We start from the raw sequence: 24583 nt of genomic DNA, 5'->3' as shown, positions 1-24583 counted from the left end.
ACCGCGCCTCCTGAGACGTATGCGGCTCTTTGCCTGGTTTCATGCGGCTCTTACGATATATTGAATTTTGTGTTTATGTTTTTTTTATATATATGTGTGTTCAATATTTATGTTGAGTTCAGTATTTTCATCCCACGCAAATGCACGTTTGACGTGAATTTTCGCGTAATCGCGTCTGTATACATTCACTTTGTATCTAAAATAGACACGCTAAACGCGTTCGGTGTGGACCAACATAAAACTCCACGCTCAGCTTGGAGGGAGGGAAAACCTTATTGTTGAGTAAACAATTGGTGTCAATTTCGCTATGAAAATGGCAGGGAAAAAATCCTCAGCAAAACAAAAATATGAAGATGAACACAGGATGTTTTGGGTGGGAGAGTTTATTCATGATTTTATATCGAGCCGGCTGGACTACTGTGATGCACTTTTCGCTGGTCTTCCCAAGAAAGCCACTGAAAGACTACAGCTTATTCAAAATTCTGCAGCTAGATTATTAACCAAAACTAAAAGGAGAGAACACATTAGTCCGGTCCTAGCTACTTTACACTGGCTCCCTGTTACCTTCAGAATTGACTTTAAGGTCCCTTTCCTCACATACAGCTCTAAACGGACAAGGACCTAGCTACATTGTTTACTCTCTTATACACCAGCTAGAACACTGCGATCATCAAATGCAGGCTTATGAGGTCACCAGAAGCAGTCATAAGAAGATTGGTGATGCGGCCTTTGTCAATTACGACCCAAAACTCTGGAACAATTGACCCTTAAATATTAGGGAAGCAAACACGCTAGACATTTTCAAAAGACAGCTTAAAAGCTTCTTTTTTTTTTACCAAAGCATTTAACAAATTTGATCTCAGAAGGGTTTTACTATTTTTATTAGTTTTATTATTGCGTTTTATTATTGCGGCTAGTCTGGGTTGTTATACATTTTGGAAACTGCAAAGGCATCTAAGACGGGTTCGAGATACAGCGAAGACTGCGGCTTATGTGTTTTGTTGATTTAAATTTGTATTCTTATTTTTTATTTATTTTTATTACTTTATTACAATTGTATTATTGTTTTTATTGATTTTATGTAAAGCACATTGAGCTGCAATTCTTGTATGAAATGTGCTATATAAATAAAGTTATATTATTATATAATTTTTGTTGTTGTTGAACGTAACCCTTCTGCCTTATGCCAGGCGTCATTAGCGCATTTCAAGGCTTCAAATCTTCAGCGCCACTTCAGCTCACTCCATGTAACATCGACCAGGAATTAGAGGGACTGAATTTCGCAAGCACAAGGTAATCACTTTGAAAAGTCAGGCAGAAAAGCAGATACAGTTGTTCCAAAAATGTACAAAGCACTCACAGACCGTAACGCTTGTATCAACTGGCTTGGAACATGACTGGCCTGGCCTGTGGTCTTAGTACGGTAGGAGTCCATTTCTGTCATTATCATGTTGGTGTGTGACATGTAGCCTACAGTAAATCTGTCTGAGCAGAAGTCTGTGTCTGTCTGTCTGTGTGCGTGTAAGTGTGTGCGTGTGCGTGTGTGTGTGTGTGTGTGTGTGTGAGAGAGAGAGTGAGGAAGGGATGGGGCGATGTTCAGGTGTGCCCGTGTGTATGATGTGGCTCTTTGCAGTAACACGGTAAAAAAAAAGGCTCTTAGTCTGACTGGTTGGCCACCCCTGATATAGGGGATCATCCTATTATGTGGGTTCGGGGTTCCATGTTTTGGGGGTTTTAGATAGTGTAGGCCGACGCCCTCACACTCCTTAACAGTAGGTGGCGGTGAAGCACCTCTTAACGTTGGTTACAATCTCTCATTAACAAAAAAGAGAGAAAAGCCACAACCTGGCGATTTTTCTGTAGTTGCTCATTTTTAACACGCAGTGCGCTTTTGTTTGACAATTCAAAAGCGTTCAAGCGCAAGAGAACTGTAGCTATTAATCATTGTTCTGTTGAGTTTTCTTTTAATTACATTGCTTCTGTATTCTTCTTAATTGTCTTTGTTAACAGGGAAAACGGTCAAAGGTACGTTTTTCCTACGTAGCTAGCTAACCCAGTGTTAAAGCTAGTTACCTGGTACAGTATTGCCACCAATGCAATGGTAGCTAAACGTTTATTTTACGGAAAGTTGGTCAGATAGCTAGCAAGTCCAGTTAAACTGTCTAAAATGTTTGTTTTTTTCCCATTCCTTATTATATTAGCTATAGCCGCTCTGTTTAGTGACAGTTCGTTTCGCAAAGCAAGGCCGCGAACCAGCTTGACTATCCATGTTGGGCAGTTTGGGCCTACTGTAGACTAGCTAGTTGTCTACTACTGTGTAGCTACCTGGAGATGCTACATAAGCTAGCTAATAGTGGTTGCTGGATAGATAGCTACCAAACTAGTCAGCTAGCTAAGCTACACGTCGCATCGATTATCATTAATTTATAAATCGAGCTGCGGTGTGTACATAGCCAGCACCAAACTAGCTTTGGTAAGTACGAGTTGTTAAGCCACTGATTTAGCTGGTGGACCCTGGTGCGTCAAGCTTGCAATTACATGCAATAGAATAAGTTGGCTAACTACTAGCGAACTATTATGTATGAACTTAATATTTGTTTGCTAGTTGTCGCTACCACTTTATATGCAGACAATAGCTTGGTGTGTTGGCTAGGTAGCTAAATAACACTAGCTAAATGGTTGTTAACCTATTCAGACTAGACCAGCGTGAGTCAGTGCAGCCAGCATAGTTGAAATGACCAAAGATCGCGCCTTCAGAGATGCGTAACATTGAGGCCTCATAGCTAGTGCGTTTAATAATATAATTAATACATTGTTATAATTATTAAATTAATATAATGAATGCAATCTATTTATTTCAAAGATGATTGCTACCCATAGAACGAAAGAACTAGAAAATACGTGAAGCTATATATTTTTACATTACTGTTTTAGTTAGAATATCTATATTGGAAACCAGACTCCCTTCAAACAATCGTTTCAATATGAATGCATGTATACAATTGATCGTTTTGTTTGAATATTTCCAGAGCCATGGTCATGGCTAGACATAGTATGGTACTTCACAATGGCTCATGCAAATCAACTTCTTGGAACTACCAGGTTTCTATGACTACTTAACTCCCACCCTGCCTTCTTTCGACACAGAGAAGCAATGTACAACGGCATTGGCCTCACCACACCACGAGGCAGCGGAACCAATGGCTATGTGCAGCGCAACTTGTCGAGTGTACGTGCCAAGCGCCAACGGGATGAGCGTGGAGGTGAAAGGGATGAAAAGGACAGAGAGCGTCTGGAGAGCCAGCTGAACCGGCAGCCCAATGCCGACATCCTGGAGCACCAAAGAAAGAGGCAGTTGGAGGTCAAATGTGCAGAACTGCAGGACATGATGGAGGAGCAAGGGTAAGAGAGGGGAGAAGGGAAGGGTGGTCTTGATGGAGCAAGGGTAAAGGGAAAGGTGGAAGTTGTGTTGACTATAAAGGAAAAGGTGGCAAAAAGAATCAAATATTTGGTTGAAAGGGAAAAGAAAAAGGATAGGTGAAAAATTATGCTAATGACGGGAAAGAATGTTTAATATCCATCAGTTTACTTAACTGTGTTGTTGATCAACAGGTATTCTGCTGAGGAGATTGAGGAGAAGGTGAACAGCTTTCGTATGATGTTGCAGGAGAAGGAGGAGCCGCCCACAGCCCCAACAGACAGACCAGCGTAAGCACTAAACATAGCTTTGGAGTCATTGGGGGTCAACCATTTTTCATTTCATGAAGTTATAATTGGTGATAGTCAATTGAATGTAGGGTTGAATAACACTAGGGCTGCAACCAACGATTATTTTAATAATCGATTAATCTGTCGATTCTTTTTTCAATTAATCGGATAAAAATTGGGCTCAAGCCTTCGGGAAGCACAACCATTGTTCTGTCTCATATATATTTATTATTTTCCCACCCCTAAGGATCCCTCAATATTTGGGCTACATAGACAACGTTGGTGTCAAAATGTTCGTCTTGGTCCCGATTGCATTGATTGTATAGGGATTTACGTTCCGTTGCACGGTTTAGGCTTAAATTAAGTTTTTTTGGCGAAAAGTGCCTTGTGTGGTAGAAGGGACCTCAGTGCTAGCCCAACGTCAGCACACGTTAGCAACGACACATAGATACGCCGTTCTAGTAAGAAAGACAGCTATATCAGCGAGCCCTCGGCATTAGTACTACTTAGCTTAAAGTTTAGGAAAGTTCGGCGTCATGGAGCCGACCAGCTAAATACTTAATTAGCTCTAGCATTGCTACCTGCATATACCTACAGCTGGCAGCTGTGCTCCATTTTGCTCCTAGATTCAGACCTATCCCCGGTAAATTGTAGAACTAACTACTACACTTCTGTTGTGTGGGAATCACAGCAGCTAATCAGTCTAAGGACGTTCAAAAATACAGGCGCACACCCCACAACTTCCACAGAAATTGTACCCTCTGTAGTTTAGTGTGAAATGCCCTCACACCTTCGATGACTTGGGTCGTACTGATTTCTCTTCCCACGCCATGTGTTTCAAAACAACATTACGGGTCTCTCCGATGGTCTTTCCTCTACCTCCGCTCTGCTATGCTCTTTTTTTTGTATGTTTTTTGCTCTGCTCTGCGCTCAACTCAATTTTAAAATGTATTTATGCTCAAACATCTGCGACTTTTTGAGTGGCGTAATAGTCGCACGACACAACGAATCAATAATGATATTCGTTGCCAACTTTTTTAATAATCACATTTTATCGATTCGTTGTTGCAGCCCTAAATAGCCTAACACATTTTGGCAATTAACCGTGTAACTGTTAACCGACAATACGAATGTTTACCAGTTAATGCTATTGGTTACACGTTGTTGCTATTTTAGCGATCTTGTCGCAACATTTTACCTTCCCTGTGACAGTCGTATCAAGCAACTAGCGACAAATCTATTGACTTTCTGCTACTTTCGCTATCTCCTTTTTTTGTTGTTGCTGTAATTGTACTTCAGGGTTGTTTTTAGAATCATGTAGGTATATCCGGCTCTCTTGGATTCAATGTGTTTTTGTTGTATTAATCTGTTTTTGTTCAGTTTTTGCTATTTAGAAATCAACCCCTAATGGGGGAAAAAACATTTGTTCTATTGGTATTGGTATTTTTTTATGGGGTCACAGATACTCGTCCATTCTAAATTTGTAACCTTGTCGGTTAACGTGACCGGTGACTTACATTTAAAATCTCATACTCATGAACCCAATAAAATGCAATATTTTGAAACCCACAGTGTGACCATTTTCAACAATTTGCTAATGTCTGACTTTAGGGTGACAGAGACTCACGCCTTGGCTGCAGCCAACCAGCAGAAGAATGACCGGCTGCGCGAGGCCTTTGGGATCGCCACAGACTATGTGGATGGTTCGTCCTTTCACCCTGAACGCAAAGAGCGAGAGAAGGAAAAGAGGGAGCAGGAAAGGATGGAGAGGGAGAAGCAGCAGAAATACATGTGAGTAAGGGGATGTGGGTGGATGGCTGTGGGGAGACGGTGGATTGGCTGGGGGGGAAGCCCCCCAGCCGGCGACCATGTAGCGACAGATATGACATGCCGTAAATAAGATAAATAACATAAGGCCATTTAGTTTGTTTAATAAAAGAGCAAGCTATAGCTGTTTTATAGGAAAGGTAACCTTAAATGACTTATTTTGTGATCTGGCGCTATATAATTTTTTTTTTTTTCAAAATTAACTTGACCTTCCAAGGGGGGGGGGGGGGTGCCGTTGCGGGAGCAGGCGTCCCCCAAATATAATGGTAGGGGAAACACTGAGGTGGGTGGATGGATGTGGTGGGTGGATGGAAAAATGTAATTTCTAACGTATTCTGAATACTTGTATTACTTCCACATTGAATTGCATTTTATAAGTGTAGGAATGCGGCCATCAATTCCTGCTGACTAAACAGGCCTATTCTGGTGTGTGACAACATACCATGTTATCACATCATGGCCTACATATTTCATACACAGGAGGACTTGGCATGTAAGGAAACATAAGACAGTACCCTAATTGAAGTCATTAGGCAGTAGGCTAAATGTAACTAACTGTACATTAAACTGCATACTACAAAAATCTTACCACAGTCTAAGCTACCACAAGCTCATTTTAGCTAACGTTAGCTAGCATGTCAAACAGGGATAGTCAGTCTTTCAACTGCTCTGGGGTTAATTAAATCAGCACAAAGGAGAATGTAAAGTCGCACGTCAACTACAACTATAAAATAGCAAGGTGACCAGTAAAACTAGATGACTACCCCTGGCAACATTTTTTAATATATAATAACTTTAAGATGCTTCTTCAGGTTGGAGGTGGAGTCTTTGGACGCTGAAAGGAGGTTGCTGGGGGAAGCAGAGGTTGCACTGCACCGTTATATTTCATGACTGATCACGCAAATAGCTCATTTTTTCATTTTCATTTTCATATTGGGGCTTCTGGGAAATGCATGGAGTTGCATTAATTTATTTAGAGTGAATAAACTCGTGAAACATAAGTATCGTCATGTAATCCATTGATTTCAACAATGTAACTGTATTCTAAATACCAACTATTGTAAATAACGGAATACAGTTACTCATAATTTGAATTCTGAATACGTAATGCCGGTACATGGGAGCAGGTGGATTCATGTAGAGAGGGGAGGAGGTGGGTGTGTGGATGAGGGGAGGAATCTCAAACCTGCTTGAGTGGGCAACATCATGTTTTAATTTGTATATCATGTTTGATCCTCCTTTCTTCTTTCCCTTTATAAGGCTGGTAGAAGAGTCTGAGGACTCAGAGTCCACCTCCCGAAAACAGAGCCGGAAGAAGAAAAAGAAGAACCGAGATAGGTGAGAGCAGAGGGAAATATGGAAGAGTGAAGGGAAATGGGTCTGATTAGTGCGGACATCTAAGATTTTTTTTGCATCTGCATTGGATGTCCATGATTTCACCACGATGGTCACCTCGCCATTCTTTAATCAAGTGACCATAATGTATATTTATTTTAGTGTTTTGTTGTTGACTTTTTATAATTTCTTCTTTAGCTCAGAGAGCATATCTCCCTCTCCTCAAAGGGAGAAGAAAACGAAAAAGAAGAAAAAGAAAAGGTTAGTTTTTGCCAAGCTTTGTTTTGAGCTCCTCTGTTTGAGGCAAAGGCATATATAGCTTGCTTTGCCGAGCCAGAACAACGACACAGCCAGGTATTCAAGTTGAGGTATACAGTTGATTTAATACGACACAATACGTAGGCAGTCATACTAAAAACACGATGCAAAAAGTATGTATGTGGTGAGTTCCATCTAGAATAGGCCTATATTTCTATAAACCAAGTGAAAGAATACTGTACAGTACTGATAGCACTGATTATTGTAAAGTTCGCATGATATTTCTACTTCTTGATCAGACTATTACCCATACTGCCAGATTCCTGATCCTACTGCAATACCTTTAGTTTACGCACTTGCGACTGGTCGTCGCAAAGTATGACATGTACAGCTGGTTGCGAGCTTGCACGAGCCTCGGAGCTAGGAGCATGGCAAGCCACTACTACGCAAGACTAGACGAGCCAGAAGTTAAGATGGCGCGGGCCTTTTCTCGCTCTCGCTTGCCTCACTGAAATGAATGGGGGCGCCATCTTTAAAGATCTCCTTTTTTTGGTCTAGTTATATAGATCTATGGTTTTTGCTTTGAGAAATGGATTCCATATTGGCATTCAGATTATAATTATTTTATACAGTGACAAGCTTGATGAAAAGAACTAGCTGAGTTTGGTAGGAACTACTATTACTGGAAATGTAATATACTTACACCAATTTTACAGAGACAAGTCAGAAGATGAGGATGAAAGTGAGAGGTGAGTCTGATATACTCTTGTTTACATTGCCAAATCAAGGATCATAGGAGTTTAAGGATTTAGTTATTAAACAGCAGTGTCTGCATGTGTTGCATTTGAGTGAATTGTCTGTCTTGCTGTGTTTAGCTTAAAGGTTTTGCTATTTAATAGTAATTATATTAGTAATCATAAACTAATGAGGAATTTGTCTTCTATTGCTCTAACAAGCATTTTCCCAAATGCAATTCTCTTTCAGTTCCTCCAATGAGAAACCGGTGTCCAAGCGGAAGCGAGGGCAGAGTGAAAACGACAGTCCAAAAGCCAAGGCCCGACGACAGAGGAATGACGCCTCCAGCTCTGCTCATAGGTAACCATTGAATCATGGGTGCAGCTACAATGCTTACAACTTTTTCTGAAGCGCCGATGATAGACATGTAGTTTAGAGATGTTTGGACTTGTGTGCACACTTAAGTATATATATGTTTTACAGCCAATCCCCTGCACCGCTGAGAGAAAGGCAGCAGAACCAGCATGTCAGGAGAGCAGAGGAAGGAAGGAAGGGGCGGTCTCCTGACAGGAGGGGACGGGGTCGTGAAGACAGTCCACCTCGACTGGTTGGCAGAGAGGTATGATGCTTAAACCGTCCTGTGTCATTCACTGGTCATCTTCTAGGACAAAGTCCATTTGAGATTGTGGATTTTGATCACTAAATAACTAGGGGGTGTGATGATACTCAGCTCACGATTTGATGAGTATATACATATTGTAACAATTTTGCATCACAATATATTGTTACACCCTTATAAATAACACTTTCTGTGCCATCAAGAAATGGCACAGTGTTGCAAGTGTTAAAGAACCCCCAAAGAATTTACACTTTCATATCTGTGTTCTTCAGAGGTCTTCCAGACATCTAGGTTCCCCAGATGTCCACCGGGGTGCTAAGGGACAACAAGAGAGAGAAAGGATAAAGGACAAACCAAAAGAAAAGGAGAAGGTAAAAGACAAGTCTTCCTTTAAGAAGAGATATGATTCTTCATCCCCCTCTCCACAACCACAGCAAGAGAAAGCCATGTGCTCTAAGAGGGGAGAGGCGGATAAAGAAAGAGAACGGGGGAAGGAGAGAACACAACAAAGAAGTAAACACAACTCCTCGTCTGTTTCTCCGCCACCAAAGCTGCAGTCATCCAGGAGGCCAAGGAGTGGAGAAACTGAACAGGAGAAAGACAGAAAAAAAACCTTTCCTGCACATGACGACTCCTCACCATCTCTAGACAGGGCAACAGCCAAGGGAGGGAGGAGTGTTGAGAAGGAGAGGGGAAAGGATCGAAATGTGTGTGACCAAGAAAGAGGGCGAGAACAAGTGAAGAGGAGGGAGAAGGTGTCTCCCCCTTGTGGGAGAAGCAGTGGAGGAAGGGATAGACACTCATCCCCCGACTCTTCTACATCTTCTACCTCTCCTGTCCCCATTTCCAATGGAAGCCAGAAAAAGAGGGAACGTGAAGGAAAGAGGGAAAGGGATCTGGAGGAGAGGTCTAAAGAGAAGGAGAGAGAACTGAATAAGGAGAAACAGGATGAGCGTAGAGAGAGGGAGAGAGACCGGGATGGAGGCAGAGAGAGAGATGGTGGAAGATTAGGTAGACGGCCACCTGTTGGCTCAAATGAAGACCGTCGTGCAGAGCGAGACAAAGATAGGGAGAGGAGAACTGAGAAGGAGAAAATGGCATCTGACGGCAGGAGGAATGAAAGACCAATGGAAGAAGATAACAGATGGGAGGGAAGAGATCGAGACCTTGCAGAAATGGAGAGAGGGAGGGAAAGAGAGGAGAAAGTGTCCAAAAAAGTAAAAGAAGATGGGGGCAGCAGTGACAGTGACAGTTCCTCCTCTTCCTCTTCCTCCTCCAACTCCTCTTCTTCTTCTTCCTCCTCTTCCTCGAACAATAAGAAAAAGGGGCCTACAAGCAAAGAAAAGAGTGACCCAAAAAAAGTCCCTACTCTAGTCTCCCCTCCAGCCATTAGTGCTGCCTACCACAGGTATTTGGCCAATGGGGGTAGAGAGAGTGCCTCTGAAAGTGACGTGCAAAGGCACGCCCAGTCAGGTAAAGAGAGAGATCGTGAGAGTAAAGGAGGAAGAGGAGACAGGATGACAACCTCTAAGAGGGAAAGCCCAGCCCCTGCTGCCTACAGGTCACCCCAGTGCTCTGCTGGTGAGCGCTCTACACTGACAGAACGGGCCAGGGGCCAGGAGCGGTACAGCCCCACAGAGGTGGAGAACACCAGCCCTCGCCCCTCCCCTCCTCGGAGAGGGCCTCCGCGAAGCAGCCACAGGTACTCCCCCGCAGACGCAGATAGGGAACGAGGGACGGAACGGGACTGGTCAGATGCGAGGAGCAGCGTAAGGAGGCCTGAAAGGCGCAGCCCCCTGACGCGCGACAAAATGGGGGAGAGGAGGAGGTCCCCAAAAGCACCCGCCCAGCAGCGATGCTCCCCAACACCACGACGCACGCCCCCGCGGCAATACCAAGACCTCCCAGCTCGCTCCCCGAGCCCCCGACGGCACTCTGCACGTTCCCCACCCCGAGGACCCAACCACCCGCGACGCAGTCGCAGTCGGGAAGTGGAGCGGGATAGAGCCAGGGACAGGGGAGGGAGGGAGCGCTCCAGAGAGAGGGCCACCAGGAGGAGCCGGTCAAGGAGCCCTAGGAGACGAAGCCCCTTGTACAGGTAAGAGGAGAAACTTCAACACGGGCTTAGATCAGTGGCATCTAGATAGACCGTAAACTCATGGCATGACCAGTCAGTGGCAACAAGGGGGTGTCTGATCATATTGAGTTGGTATTGCTGTATACCGGACACTTTGCAAAATGTAGAACAGGCATTTAGAGACCAGCACTGATGTAGGTGGTCAGACAAATGATTTAGATTAACTTAACACCCTTTATTTATTTTCAGGTCCCGGCGATCCCCCTCTCCAGCTCGACGTAGGAGAAGCAGCCGCTCCCAGTCAGGGGAGAGAGAGAGGAACAGGGAGCGAAGGAAGGAGCAAGAGCAGAGAGGGCGCCTACCTCCCAAAGGCGGGCTGCCACCCCGCCGATCTGCCACCTCCTCCTCCAGAACATCCTCTTCCCAGTCCCCCTCACCCGTCAGAGGGAGGAGAGAGGCACCCGGCATTAAAGGGAAGGACAGCGGAGCCCAGAAAGTGGACAGAGGTGACAGGGGAAAAAAGTCAAGATTGTCCCCTTCACCCCTTCCCTCAAAAGAATTTGGGCCCCCTCCTACCCATTTGGATAGCAAGGCCCTCTCCAGAGAAATGCGTCAATCGGACCCACCTCGCTCCAGGTTCTTGGCTACCTTCCCACCAGGGTTGAGAGAGACACAGAAAGGTGAACAAAGGCACCAAACACCCCTGCTGTCACGTAGCCCAGCCCGTCCTACTGACCAAGCAATTGGGGAAGAAGGTGCCGTAAATGGGAAGGGGGCAAAAGACGTCAAGAAGGCAAAGATGAGCAGCAGTTCCAGCTCCTCCTCATCTTCCTCTTCCTCCTCATCTTCATCAGACAGCTCAGACTCCGAGGCTCAGCAGGGCAAATGGTAAGGTGGTTCTGAAAACATGCCTTACTTGGTTTCCTTTTCCTCAATGATTATGTTGCGTGTAATTATGCCTGTCATATGTATTGACCACCCCCACCAATTTTAGTGGTGGAAAGACAGCTGCTGCCCATAGCTCCTCCTCATCCTCTGAAAGTGAGAATGAACAAAAGAAAAAGAGGTAAGTGTAATGTCTAACTGTTGAATTGAAGAGGCACATTTTAAACCCACTGTGAATAGTCCTTGGTTGCGTGTAAGAAATGTAGATTTTCCTTTCTAGAGCCTACTTATACTATTGTTGATAGCCTAGGTTGTAATTGACAACCCATCATATACTGGGGATGTCCACTATCTCAAAGAAGTTGATTTACAATGTGATGTCATCAAACCCCTCACCTTTTCCAGCCCGCCTCGGCCTCAGAGGGTGCCAGCCGATTCGCTGAGAGACTCGCGCTCGCTCAGCTACTCTCCTCCGAGACACAGACAAGCCGCACATTCACCACACTCTCGCAGGTTATAAATCAAGTTGCGCAAGACACCTCAACACCAGTGCTGGATCAAACTGCAGCAAATGTAATATGATGATAACGGTGTTCTGTCTTTGTTGTTTTCTGTTAGGACTGGCAGCAGGAAATCTCCTAACCGGACAACCTGCAATAGGAGGAGACAATGAGTCGTCCCGCCCCCCCCCCCCCCCCCCCCCAAGTCATCTGTTTCTCCTTCAAATACTTCTATGCTTGTCAATTGTACCTCCATAGATTTTATAGGGAGGCTTTGCATCGATCTGTGAAGGAAACTTGAGCTGTATTATCTGCTTTTGTTTCTGTGTGTAGTCTCAAGTATAGACAAGGAGCATATTCAAAATTTAAAGATAAAAAAAACTTTTAACAAAAGAATTTACGGAGAAACCCTCAAAATGCTATTTCATGCTGCATTGACAACACTTGTGCAGATGGACACGGTTGTGCAGACTATTTGAAACTCAACACAGCGCAGTCATTGAACATCAGAAAGGAATGTTTACTGCGCTCTCCCCACGTTACGTGAGTGTTCTAATTGTAGAAATGCCCACGGATAAAGTATTGTTTCAATGTAATGTTTAAAAACGGCTTCATATTTCTTTGTGAAAATAATGAATGATAATAAAAACAATCATCTGTGTATCGTAAGGCATGTTGAGAATTATTTTATTAATACAAACCACAATCAACCTCAAAAGATCGTGCTTAGTTGGATTTACATGATCTCCCAGGGTTCCTTTGTAACGTATAGTGACGTCATATTTCGTCGACTGAATTTGAAATATACATGCTTGCAGAGCCCGTCTACGGATATTAGACATTCTGATGCTCTCTAGTTTTACTGTGGAGGGACAAAACGCGCTGAGTTGCATGCAAAATGGGTCCTGTTGAGGTAAACGTGTCCTGTTTATACGTTTTCCTTTTAAATCGGCTCTAGGCAATTTCCTGTTTCTTAAACAGACGAAGAGAGCGGGCAGTGGCATTCTGGCCTGCTCGCCCCATTGATACGCTAGGTTACTTACAACAATTTGCTAGATGGCTAGCCAATAAATGTAGCATGTTTAGTCTGTGTATCTAGGGTGACCAGACGTACTTTAACCAGGACATGTCCTCTTTTAGAGACCTAAAAAATGCGTCCGGCAGGGATTCCAAAATCGTCCGGGATTTTGCCTCGTCGGATATGCGTTTCTCTGGGTCTTTCACAAACTTATTACGCCCTTACAAGTTTTGGAAAGGCTATCTCCCTTAAGTTCCACCTTCTTGCGCGAGCTCTGACTAGAGCGAATTGGTAGACCGCCTTCTCAGTGTTGCCAGATGCACAATAATTGTCCTCCAAAAACGATCATTTTGAACCTTTGATACGATACTTTGCCATTTCTGGCAACACTGAGTACCTTGCTGCCTCCACAAGCTGCATTGTTTACAACAGCACATGACATAGCAGCCATGCCGAAACGTAAATGTAAGTTCACGGACAAGCTTAAAAAAAAAAACATGGTTCGCCTCGGCCGTGATGCTTCGGAAGCATTGTCAATTCATTTGTGACATTTGTAGATGCCACCGCCGACGCGATGAAGTGTCCTCTTTTTCACAAACTCAAATCTGGTCACCCTAGTGTATCAGTTAGGCCTATAGGAGGCAATTTATTCGTATAGTTGCCAACCTGCATATGAACATTTGGCAGTAATGCAATTCCACTTCCGTATTATTCCTCTGTTATTTATTTCAACTATAGCATCTCCACATGTCCGTGTTCTCCCAGAGTTATTCTCCCTGTGGTCGCTTTCTTGCTGCAGGCAACAATTATGGGGAGATAGCAGTGTTCAGGTGAGACGGTGGATGAAAATTAAGTTAAATACGTTTAAGGGGAACATCTTCGTTGTGTCTAGGTGCATACTTACTCTCTCAATCTATCCAACAGTCTCTCATCGGCTCTAAGCTCGGATGCAACGGAGCAGAGCAAGAAAGCCATCCTTACTTTTACAGGTTAGTCATTCAGGGGACGGCAGAACCTTAACCCAAACTGATGTGTGAATTGTAAGGAAGTTTTTCCTCAGTTTTTTCATACGCCAGTAACTTGTCATCAGTTTAAGATCTCATGCCTTTCTCTGCACTTCTTAATTTCTATGTAATGCAAATGTTTCAGGAACCACTCTTGTATTGCATTTAATTCACAATAATCCATCAAGGCACCATCAAATACACTACATGGAAAATGTAATACAGGGCTCATTTTCATTTAAATGATCAATCTCACAAATGTTTACACATCCAAAATTGTATTTTGATTTAACCTAATCTCCTGTTTTCCCAGCTCATGATGGACCGGTTTTCTCTCTCATCTCCACTGACTCTCACCTGCTCAGCACAGGCAATGGAGAGATCAGTGCCTGGAGCTGGGTGGAGCTTATCAAGAGGGTAAGGGCCAAGATGGTGTCCATATATATTAAGGCTGGGCGGTATGGCCTAAAATGTTTATCACGGTATAATTCCTAAGCACTGACGGTAACGGTATATATCACAATATATTAGTTATTTTTAAAATGTCATGACAATGCAATCCGCACCGCAGCGGCTAATCTACCGCACTCGGATGGATTTGGGTAACTCCAGTCTGCAGGGCTTTGCCACAGAAAAGCGACTTTAGCGTTAAACAGTAGCCAACATTAATGGGATCGCAAGAAAACTTAAATATTTGTAGTGAGTTGGCTATAAACAATTATTACATGGCTGAATACTCGATTCTGTTGGCCTACAATAAACATTTCACAATTCTAGCCAACCTGGCATTGGATTTGTTAAACGCATTCTGGTAGATTGTTCATATTCGCGCACATGCATAACGCTTGCTTAAACTTGCCAACAAAAGCAGTTTACTCCAATGAATGTTTGCTTCGTCTGGAGGTGCGCTAGCTTGTTTGTTGACTTTCATTGGCTGGCACAATGCGTGCAGCATCTATGCTTAAATGTTTTTATTTTGATTTTTTTTAAGATAGACTAAAAATTTGAACTAGCCCTCTAGGCTGTATCACTTGACTTATATTTTATACCAAACAGAAACACTTATTATAAATGTATTAATATACCGTGATATCCATGATATGGCAAAATCCATATCATGGCACAACGCCATACCGTATTCACGTTCATACCGGTATACCCCCTAATATATATATATATATATACTGGGAAGAGGGGAGTTGGGTTCTATCCTATTGCTTTTTATTCTGTGAGGAAGTAATATACAAAATACACAGTATTGTAAGTGCCACTTTTTCCCCCTCAAGAATACCAAGGCTTCTTGGACAAGAAGGCCAAACTACAAGTAAGATGTCTTATATTAATTCTGACCATATCTGCCAGTATATTTGTTGTTCCTATTTCCTTCACTATTAAATGTTATGTCTATGCCGGGAGTCAGGTGGCTGAGCGGTGAGGGAATCGGGCTAGTAATCCGAAGGTTGCCAGTTCGATTCCCGGTCATGCCAACTGACGTTGTGTCCTTGGGCAAGGCACTTCACCCTACTTGCCTCGGGGGAATGTCCCTGTACTTACTGTAAGTCGCTCTGGATAACAGCGTCTGCTAAATTTCTAAATGTAAATGTATTTCAGTGAATCCCCATTTTAGTCATGGTTATATTTCCCTTTTATCTTAGAGCTCAGCATTTAGCCTATCAGTTAATAAATGCGTGTGGCAAAGTTATTTTGAAGTAATTTATTAATTTTGTTCAAGATGTGAAGACAAAAACATTATTAGCCCACATCAAGTGCAATTAACCATGGCCTTCTTCAGTGTTTTGAATTTTATCCTACAATTTTCAATTGCTGCCACATTCTTTTTTGGGCTACTATTCTCAATCTCCTGTTGAGAATATCGGCCATAGGCTATAGCCTACTGTCAGAACGGTTTCAGACAGCTCATCAAATTACACTAATTATCAGTAGGCCTACATAGATATATATATGTTAAGTAGATTTGGTAGGTCTACAATTTCTCTGGATAAGAGCGTCTGCTAAATGACTAAATGTACAATTTACGCATTTTAACAGTTGTAATTGTTGGACAAGTTGTCTCCCTTGCCATGTTAATTGCGGCAACATTGCCCTTTTTGTGGACAACTCCAAAAAAACTAAAACGCTTTACGCTGTTGAAACAACACCACTCTGCTGGTTTAAGCTTTGCTTTTTGCGACATAACTCCTCTTTTCGACGATCGCCTGATCTGGGCTGCACAGTCTAAGCTTATTGAGGTCTAGCTTGAATTAGCGATGCCTGTTAGTGGAACGGAACGTTAGTGGAACGGCTTGAGGCTTAAGTCTAAGTTGACGTTAACCCAAGTGAGACTTATTCGTGTTAGCGTGACTTGCGTTAGCAACGTTTATTGAACACCCCCCAGGGCCAATTTTATTTATTTATTTAAATCAGGCACCTGGCCCATATGAACAGATACAGACACATACATAACAGCTAAAATAATTTACCTAACATACGTGTCACCTAAACCAAACTTGACCCCCCCAAAAAAAGAAAAAGCTACCTCTTGAAGGCCATTTTTACATAGTGCCTCCAGAAGGAGCTAAGATTGTAAGAATCTGGGATTACCGTATTTTACGGAAAATACGCTGTATTTTCTATAAGCCGCATCCCACCAGAATGGGAGTTTTGTGTTTGTAAATCGGAGTATAAGCTGCACTGGAATATAGGCCGCACTTGATACGGGAACAATGATACCGGTGCGCTGGCTAGCGTTGAGAGGAATAATGCTCACGACTGTTTATTTACCCAGTAACACTTTCACATTGCACAGCTTGGATAGCCATCTAACTAAACAACATTCACAATCAGGGTGAACACTCAAATTATCTTAACTACAAACCATAGCATTACACATATCAAAACAGAACGAACACAACAATAGAACTCCGAACAATGCTTATCTAACTAAGCTAATGCCCTTAACTTCGTAGCTTTTCAGCTTGCCGCGGGGCATTCTGGGTACCAAGAGCATTGTTGCTACAATACCAAGCAATGCACTTGTAGAGGCGATGTGTAACACACTTTGGTTGTGGATAGTATGTCCAGAAATAAAGCCAAGTCACTCATTTACTGGCAAAATCCATTTTATGTCGAAAAAAATATTTTTGATATAGTATAAGTTTAGCTAACTTGCAAATCCTGAGTATTACCAGCCGAGGCAGGGGTCCCCAGGGCACCCCTGTCCTGCATGTTTTAGATGTTTCCCTGCTCCAACACACCTGATTCAACACGTTAAGAATTTATATACACATTAACTGTACAGACCAAGATCGGTACTGGGTTTATGTCACCTAATAAAACCATGGGTCAGTTCCAAGAACCAATTGTGAGACAAATCACAGAGAAACTTAATATACATTTAAGAATATCATTAAGTAATGTCCTAGGACTATTGAATGTATTCACTGATGTGTATATGCGTGCCCACATGAATTTTGTTGCGGCTGTTTAAGCAAACTTCATATTCTGTTTATTCCTGCCACCAGATCCAGCTTGGAGATTCCAGAGATTAACTCCATGATCATCAATCCTAAAGTGAGTACATTCAAATAAATGAATATGGGGTTGATTTACTTTTTCAGAGAATTAGAGCAGATAGCCAATGTTCAGTTGACTTGAATTGAGACATTTTCTATTACTGCTTTCTACCTTTCTCCATACCTCAGGATAACAGTCTTGTAGTTGGTGGAGGGGACAATAACATCCACGTAATGGATATGGAGCATGGAGTCTTCAAGGTTCAGGAAAACATTCAAAGAATCCTTGTACTTAATTATTTAAATCTGAAACGTAATATTTTCTCCTCCTTTTACCTTCTCATATCACTTTTATTATGTATTTTTATTTCTCTCAATAGTTAGCTCTTCAGGGCCACACAGACTACATCCACTGTTTGAATGTGAGAGAGAGGGAAGGAGAGATTCTCTCAGGCGGAGAGGACGGCTCTGTGAGGATATGGGGTGAGGGACATATGCATGCACCTTCACACACCAGTTTTCAATCATTTAGGATAATCCATGTATATTCAATATAAATAGTGTTGTATCTGAGATTACTGCATCTGATTTTTAGACAGTCGGACCGGCCAATCCGTGCACTGTATTGAAGTTTACAAATATGAGGTAAGAAATAAAGTCAAGAAGTGGGGGCAACCTGCTGGAAACATAAATACGGCATAATTTCAACGATATATATCGATTGATGGGTGCATCGATCGACAGGGCTGGGCGATGTTACAATAGAAAAGCATCCATCGTTTCATTTTATGCTTTATAGTTTATACCGCTGTGCCGCAAATCCCCTTTGCTGTGGCAATATTTGTCGTCATTTGGACAGCGGTGCCACAGCGCAAGCACTGGGTTTGCGAGCGGAAAAAGAGCGCACAAAAAACATGTTTTTCCGCTGGTGGGAAAGTTCGCCACATGATCGCCATCATCAACTCTAGGAGTTACATTATATGTAACTGTAGACGGCTTACAAAAGAAATCTCTGTAGTCTCTCTTCAGCTCTTTATATTTTATGTGCTGGTTAGCTCCCTGTCACTTGACAACGAAGAGCAGTGAAAGAAAGGTAGTGATTGACAGCTGATATGAACAAATCTCAAATCTGCATTAAAGTTAAGAAAGTAAAGATGAAGTTTATGTTTTCGTTTAAGGTTATGTAATGTTGGATAAGAACGGTGGACCGGTCACTGTATCAGCTCACAGCAGGCACACATTGTGCAGTAATTAGCGAGCATTTTGTAGAGAAATGAAAACAGGTCACACCACAACAATTATTTGCACTCGCACAAATGCTCCCAATTATATTTTGAGGTTGCACAGAATACATTTCAGGATCAAATGCGACTGGTCTCAATTTCGAGCCTTAATAAAGGAGAAAAAAATCGAATATGAGTAAGTTACTTTTATTTGTTGAGTAGACCATGTGGTCGTTTTATATTTGAGAAAAATCATTGAATTTACAGAAATTGTGCTATATTGTGATATGTATCATTACTATATCAGGATATGATTTTTGTTATATTGCACAGCCATATCTTATCCCTATTATATTAATAATTATATTATTCCGGGTGTACAACTCTTGAACTATTATGTTATTCTGGATAGCAGTACAAAAGACAGGAAATGGGCTACAGAATAACCCTCGCCCTCCGACCCCTCAAATCTTTGTTTTCCTCATGTTGAGCTAGACCTGTGCCCGCCCCCAGTATGGCAAGTGGATCTCCTGCCTTGCTACAGACTCTGACTGGATGGTAAGATGTCCAACAACTACCATTTATCTTTGTTTCATTTTTTTTTCCCAGTACCTGTGCAGACTTTTATTTTAAAGATTGGCTGAGCACTCGGCCTCAGTAATTGTTACAATTTGTTCAGTTTTTATGCGCTGCAGGTCTTATGAAAGAGATTAAGAATGTTTTAAAGCACTTGACCCAGTTGATCAGTGGCATATTTAATTTCCAAAATCTAAATATCAAGTCACTCACACATTTAGTTTCAGGTATCACATTTGTAGTAACCTGTTGGTATAGGGAGTCATACATTTAAACAACCACTTCCTTATTGTGCTGCTCTCCTTCCTTATCAGCTCTGTGGAGGAGGGCCATCCCTTTCTCTCTGGCACCTTCGATCCATGTCCCCCACCTCTGTCTTCCCCCTAGCAGGCTGTCAGCGACAAGCAACCTTCTACCAGGACATGGTGAGACTTCACTCTGGGTGTTTGATTTTGTGTCTCCTTAACTGTTATTAGATGTTTTTTGTCCTTTTTCAGTCTGCACTTAAACATTTTTTTACAATGCCTCCATAGATCCTGTCTGTGGGTGAAGGCCAGTGCGTGTCCCACTGTCTTCTGGGGGGCGAAGTGAAAGCCCAGATTCCCTGCACCCCCCATTCACTCAACACTCTGGCTTTTAACCGCAACAGCACTGAACACAGGGTAAGCAAATCCACCGTTACACCCAACTATCTTTGGTTTACCTTCCGTCTGAGAGATAGAGAACTACATAACCATGATTGACATGACACCACAGAGCCAGATAAAGTAGCTACCTGTACCCTGCTCTCTCCTTTTCAGCCCTGACCTGACACTGACCCTCCACACCTTGTTTTTGTGCCCATTTCAGCAATGATTCAGTATAAGTCTAGGTTAATGTGTCCTGACGACAGAAATAGATGCTGTTTGAAATGTAATGGCCTCATCAGTTATTCAGGTTTTGTTGCTTTAAAGATAGATACTAAGAAAGGGAAGGAAAACCCCTGAATGAGTAAATTAGAATGAATTAGAAACTTAACACATGCAGATGCTTCTGTTAGAATCAAATTAGGCTACTCATTAGAAGCAGCACCGACTGTGTTCGGGCAGTCGTACTTCCCTTTAGGAGGATGTTAGCAGGCATTGCACAAAACGTTGGTGTCTCCGGATTTGTTTCCCACCTGGCTCAAACCTCGTACACGTAATCTGTGATCGACCCTGGTTCGCGTGGTTGACTTTTCTGTCGGTCTCTTATATCCTGTGTTTTTGGGCGTATCCCTTCTTGGTTGGTGGGTTAGGAAAATCAAAGGTCTATGAGCAAGTCATACCTGTGTTCAATTAATGTCCAGGTCAACCAATAGGTACGGTGGCCCTGAAGTGTAAATCAATCAAATAGGAAAACACGACAGCAAATAGGAAAACACAACAGCAAATCATAAAACACAACAGCATTAACTTCTACCGGAAAAGGTAGGGCTTATCTAGCAGAAGACGGACGCTCCTGATTGGACAGACAGACAGTCTGTCTTTTAACAGGAAGGAGAGGTGAAAAACACGGAAAAACGTCTATTTTGAAAACATGAGTACTCCCTAAGATACTTTCGCTATTTTTAAGAATTATTTTGTACATCATACATACTATGGAGGATTATAGGGGCCAAAACGAAATAAATACATAAATAATTGAATGGTTAAATACTTGAACAAATAAATAATTATATAATACAAAGCTTAAATAAATGAATAATTATATAATTTAATGCCTAATTGACGTACAAAATGTATACATTACAAATTAAATGAGACACGAAATATATAAATGTATTTGTGTATATAGATTTACGTTTTCATGTGTTCACATTTATTTATTTATACTTTCATTTATCCACGGTGTAACTTGTTGCAGCAAAATAAATCTGTTGTCCCCCCTCAAAAGTCAGGGGTCATCATCAATATGAAAATTGAAAATGTAAATTTTCATGGTCATTGAATGATTTTGTGATTTTTCCTTTAAGATCATTATTTTATTATGATCATAATCATAATAAAACACAGGCCAAAGAGTTTTGTCAAAAATACTGTGAGTATAGTGTGCTGCTGAGTCGTGTTACTGCATGTGCACACCGGCAACAACTCACAGCCTAGCAAGGGAGGGGCAAAGTGAGCTTGAGCGAAGTTAGAGGAGCGGTGTTTGCACAACCACTATGATGTAAAGGGATTGTGTACTGAATGTAGAGAAGAGAAATTGAAACTTAAGTATTGATCTCATCACGGCAGTATCAATCAGTACTGATACCAACGTTGGTATCGATCGATAGCCTACTTTAGATCGATTCGCCCACTCCTATGCTGTACCATTTCGCCGAGGATCGTGAACACATTTTCATTGTTGTCTGTGTCAGTCAGGGCCAATATCATTGCTATAATTTCAGCGAAGCTCTCAATATGATGTAAAAAAAAGTGAATTGGCAGTTGCCTCAATCTCAACAGCTACAGCCAACATTTCGACCACTGTAGCATGCAATATTTCATTCATTGAAATATAGGTGCTGCCATCTTGAATTAGTCAAAAGCAGTCGATTCAAGTTGAACCACCAATCAGAGGCTTTAACCCGCCCCCTGACTTGGTGAAGGGTGATGACATATTTATTTTGCTGCAGCAAATTACTAGCCTGGCTCTGCCCTCCTACGTACTTCCGCTCAATTTAGATTTTGCTTCTGTACTAGGTCTGGGATTTTGGTGTATTAGTCGGTTTTTGGAAACAACATTTTTGTAGGTCCAATCAGCGAACAGAGGGAGTGGCTGAGAACGATGACGTTTATGTTGTTCGCTAGTTTGAGTTGTAGTTTAGTAATGGCGGCGGAGTCGCTGCCTAATATCCAAAAGTTAAAGCCGGAGCAAGAACAATCTTTGCTAAGTTTTGTTGGTGGCCATGATATTGTGGCCCTCCTCCCCACGGGGTTTGGGAAAAGTTTGATTGTCCAGCTACGGCAGCTAGCTCCGTTACAGTAGTGGTGAAGGAGTTGGCTAAGGTGAACGCTAGTGGTTTTGGCAGATCAGAGTGGCTCTGGGCAGATCAGGAGTGTCTCTGGGCAGATCCAATAGTTTTAAACTTCATCAGAGTACCCGCCTTCAAGGAAGTTAACGCATGAAGCGATCCCAGACCCTCTGTACAAATTAAATGTACGAGGATCTGGTTAGGACCAGGCTAGCAAATTACGCTGTGGATAAATGAAAGTATAAATAAATAAATGTGAACAAATGAAAACATAAATCTATATATATACACACAATTACATGTAACATTTCTATATTTTGTGTCTCATTTTATTAATTTATTATATAATTATTTATTATTCAAGTATTTAGCCATTTAATTATTTATGTATTTAGTTTTGGCCCCTATAATCCTCCAATAACATACAACGTGATAGTTGATATGTTGTCAACCAATCACAACATCAGGATGAGTATACGCACTATGAAGTCACATTTGAGAGAAGCAGGGTTGTACAGAAGGAAAAACTACTCACAACTGGATGAGGTGAGACGTGCCATCCTTACAGAGCTGCGTGGACCAGGGCAACTATTCGACTATCGATCGGCTTCTGTACAGCCCTGCAGTTTTTGAATGTTGGAAATGTCAACAACAACAAAAATGGATACAAGTTCATCAATTTGTGGCAGACAATTATTAATTGTGGCGCACCACAACAACAAAAAACTATGTATGGGAAACACTGTACCTCATTGTGTAACTTACTGTCGCATTGCTAGTCATATTTTGATAAGTAAGGGTCAAGATGTGGTCTGTTGTTCTACAGATAATAGTTTGATATAAAGGGAATTTCTAAGCATTGTTCTTTGGATTCTTGATCTCCTGAGGACTTCTCCGCAACTCTGGCTTGTCCTACTCCTTCTCCTTCCACACCTCTTTCTTTCTCTCTGATTTAATAATCATGGTAGAGTAGGTAAGATTTAAAACCTTCATTTTGTAACATGTTTGCCTTGTAATTGATTTCATTCTGTTGCAATGTTATTAAATATCTATTTAATTAAACCTTACTTTAACCATTCTTGCTCTGATTTAACCCATATAGTCAAATAACTGCAATTTCCATTGATATGTGCATTATTTGATTAATTTTGCATTTTGGCCAGCACCTTGAGCTCTGATTGGTTAGCATTGCCAGAACATGCGGTCCAAAGTCCAGACCACAGGACAGAGAGAAACATGGCTATAAAGTGGCATAGTGATGTCTGGCTTCACTTCAACAAAGTAGATGAAAATACTGTAATGTAATATTTCATATACATAACATTATGGGAACACTATAGAATGTTGTGAATTATTTTTGCTTTACTTGCCGTGTTTCAGCGCGCTGTTAGAAGAATGCATCCACAAGAGTTACATTCTCTGGCTTGAGCACCTAACCTGCATTTGCATCCTTTTGTGCAGATACAAGTTGTAATGTTATGTTTATTTTGTGTATTACTGGAGTTAACTTACTCTTCAGCTTCACCTCATGCAGCTATTTCAGATATTTATTTTTCGTTAACACTGATGCAGCAAAAGCAGTGTTATTCTTTCTAGTCATGTTTGCATAGACATGTTTTCATGTCATTTTCGTAACAATCTTTAAATAGGTGATTGTAATTCCAGTAGTTATTCCAAATTATCACTTATTCTTTTATGAAATATTTATATCTTGATAGCCGTGGTTGATCTTTTACAAGTGTGGAGTGACACCCCTCCAGAGTTCCAGATCATTGATGGATTGTGACAACTTAGGCACATCAAAGCTGTTATGGTGGCCCAACACCTGTGTCCACTGTCTCTTTGAGTGTTGTTTATTAAAGATGTATTTAATATTAATTGTGTGGGTACTGACTGTAGGTTGATTCTGTTTGCATGATCTACCAACAATCATAATTAAAACATTATTTTTTCCACAGGTGCTGACAGTAGGAGGCAGCAGTGACCAAGTAGATGTATTTACCAACCTGTCCTATAGAGCATTTTCCCTGTCCTTCTAAGGCACATCTTACCATATCGTTGCAAAATGTGTAATCTTGCTGAAGTAATAAAGTGTGTCTAGTATTTAGAGTAATTGTATATGGATGGACATGAGTTATTATTGGTGAAAACTGATGGATTTTAAATCTATTAAATATTTGTCTACATTTGCTTTTTATTCTCATGACTAATTATTACTGATCAAGACCTGGGTTTTATTATTTTGACGACTTCTGTAAGCTTTCTGGCAGATGGACTTGGCTCTTCACCTTTTTGGTAAGCAAATCAAGCTAAAGGAATTTTATCAGGC

General features: G+C 41.8%; 2 protein-coding genes across 3 annotated transcripts; both read left to right on the top strand.

Annotated features, from left to right (window-relative positions):
- Window positions 1-1822: 1822 nt before the first annotated feature.
- srrm2 (serine/arginine repetitive matrix 2) lies at window positions 1823-12613 on the top strand. The gene is made up of 14 exons (XM_067233166.1): window positions 1823-2025; window positions 3148-3402; window positions 3613-3708; window positions 5320-5499; window positions 6796-6873; window positions 7069-7131; window positions 7845-7877; window positions 8113-8223; window positions 8347-8482; window positions 8755-10580; window positions 10809-11447; window positions 11554-11625; window positions 11850-11957; window positions 12063-12613. Exons 2-14 carry the CDS (start codon window positions 3155-3157, stop codon window positions 12115-12117), a joined length of 3645 nt encoding a protein of 1214 aa, XP_067089267.1. The 5' UTR covers window positions 1823-2025; window positions 3148-3154; the 3' UTR covers window positions 12118-12613.
- Window positions 12614-12735: 122 nt separating this feature from the next.
- thoc6 (THO complex 6) lies at window positions 12736-24443 on the top strand. 2 transcript variants are annotated; one of them, XM_067233075.1, is made up of 13 exons: window positions 12736-12857; window positions 13701-13792; window positions 13887-13951; window positions 14280-14383; window positions 15253-15290; window positions 17488-17536; window positions 17668-17739; window positions 17859-17961; window positions 18074-18123; window positions 19197-19259; window positions 19592-19702; window positions 19811-19939; window positions 24213-24443. In XM_067233075.1, exons 1-13 carry the CDS (start codon window positions 12843-12845, stop codon window positions 24291-24293), a joined length of 972 nt encoding a protein of 323 aa, XP_067089176.1. In that variant the 5' UTR covers window positions 12736-12842; the 3' UTR covers window positions 24294-24443. The 2 variants fall into 2 exon arrangements, with proteins under 2 accessions (XP_067089176.1, XP_067089177.1); XM_067233076.1 differs by lacking the exon at window positions 15253-15290 and having other exon boundaries at window positions 12761-12857.
- Window positions 24444-24583: the final 140 nt, after the last annotated feature.

This window comes from Osmerus mordax, chromosome 3, assembly GCF_038355195.1.
Source record: "Osmerus mordax isolate fOsmMor3 chromosome 3, fOsmMor3.pri, whole genome shotgun sequence".
NCBI lineage: Eukaryota > Metazoa > Chordata > Actinopteri > Osmeriformes > Osmeridae > Osmerus > Osmerus mordax.
This window is presented reverse-complemented; position numbering and strand designations above follow the sequence as displayed.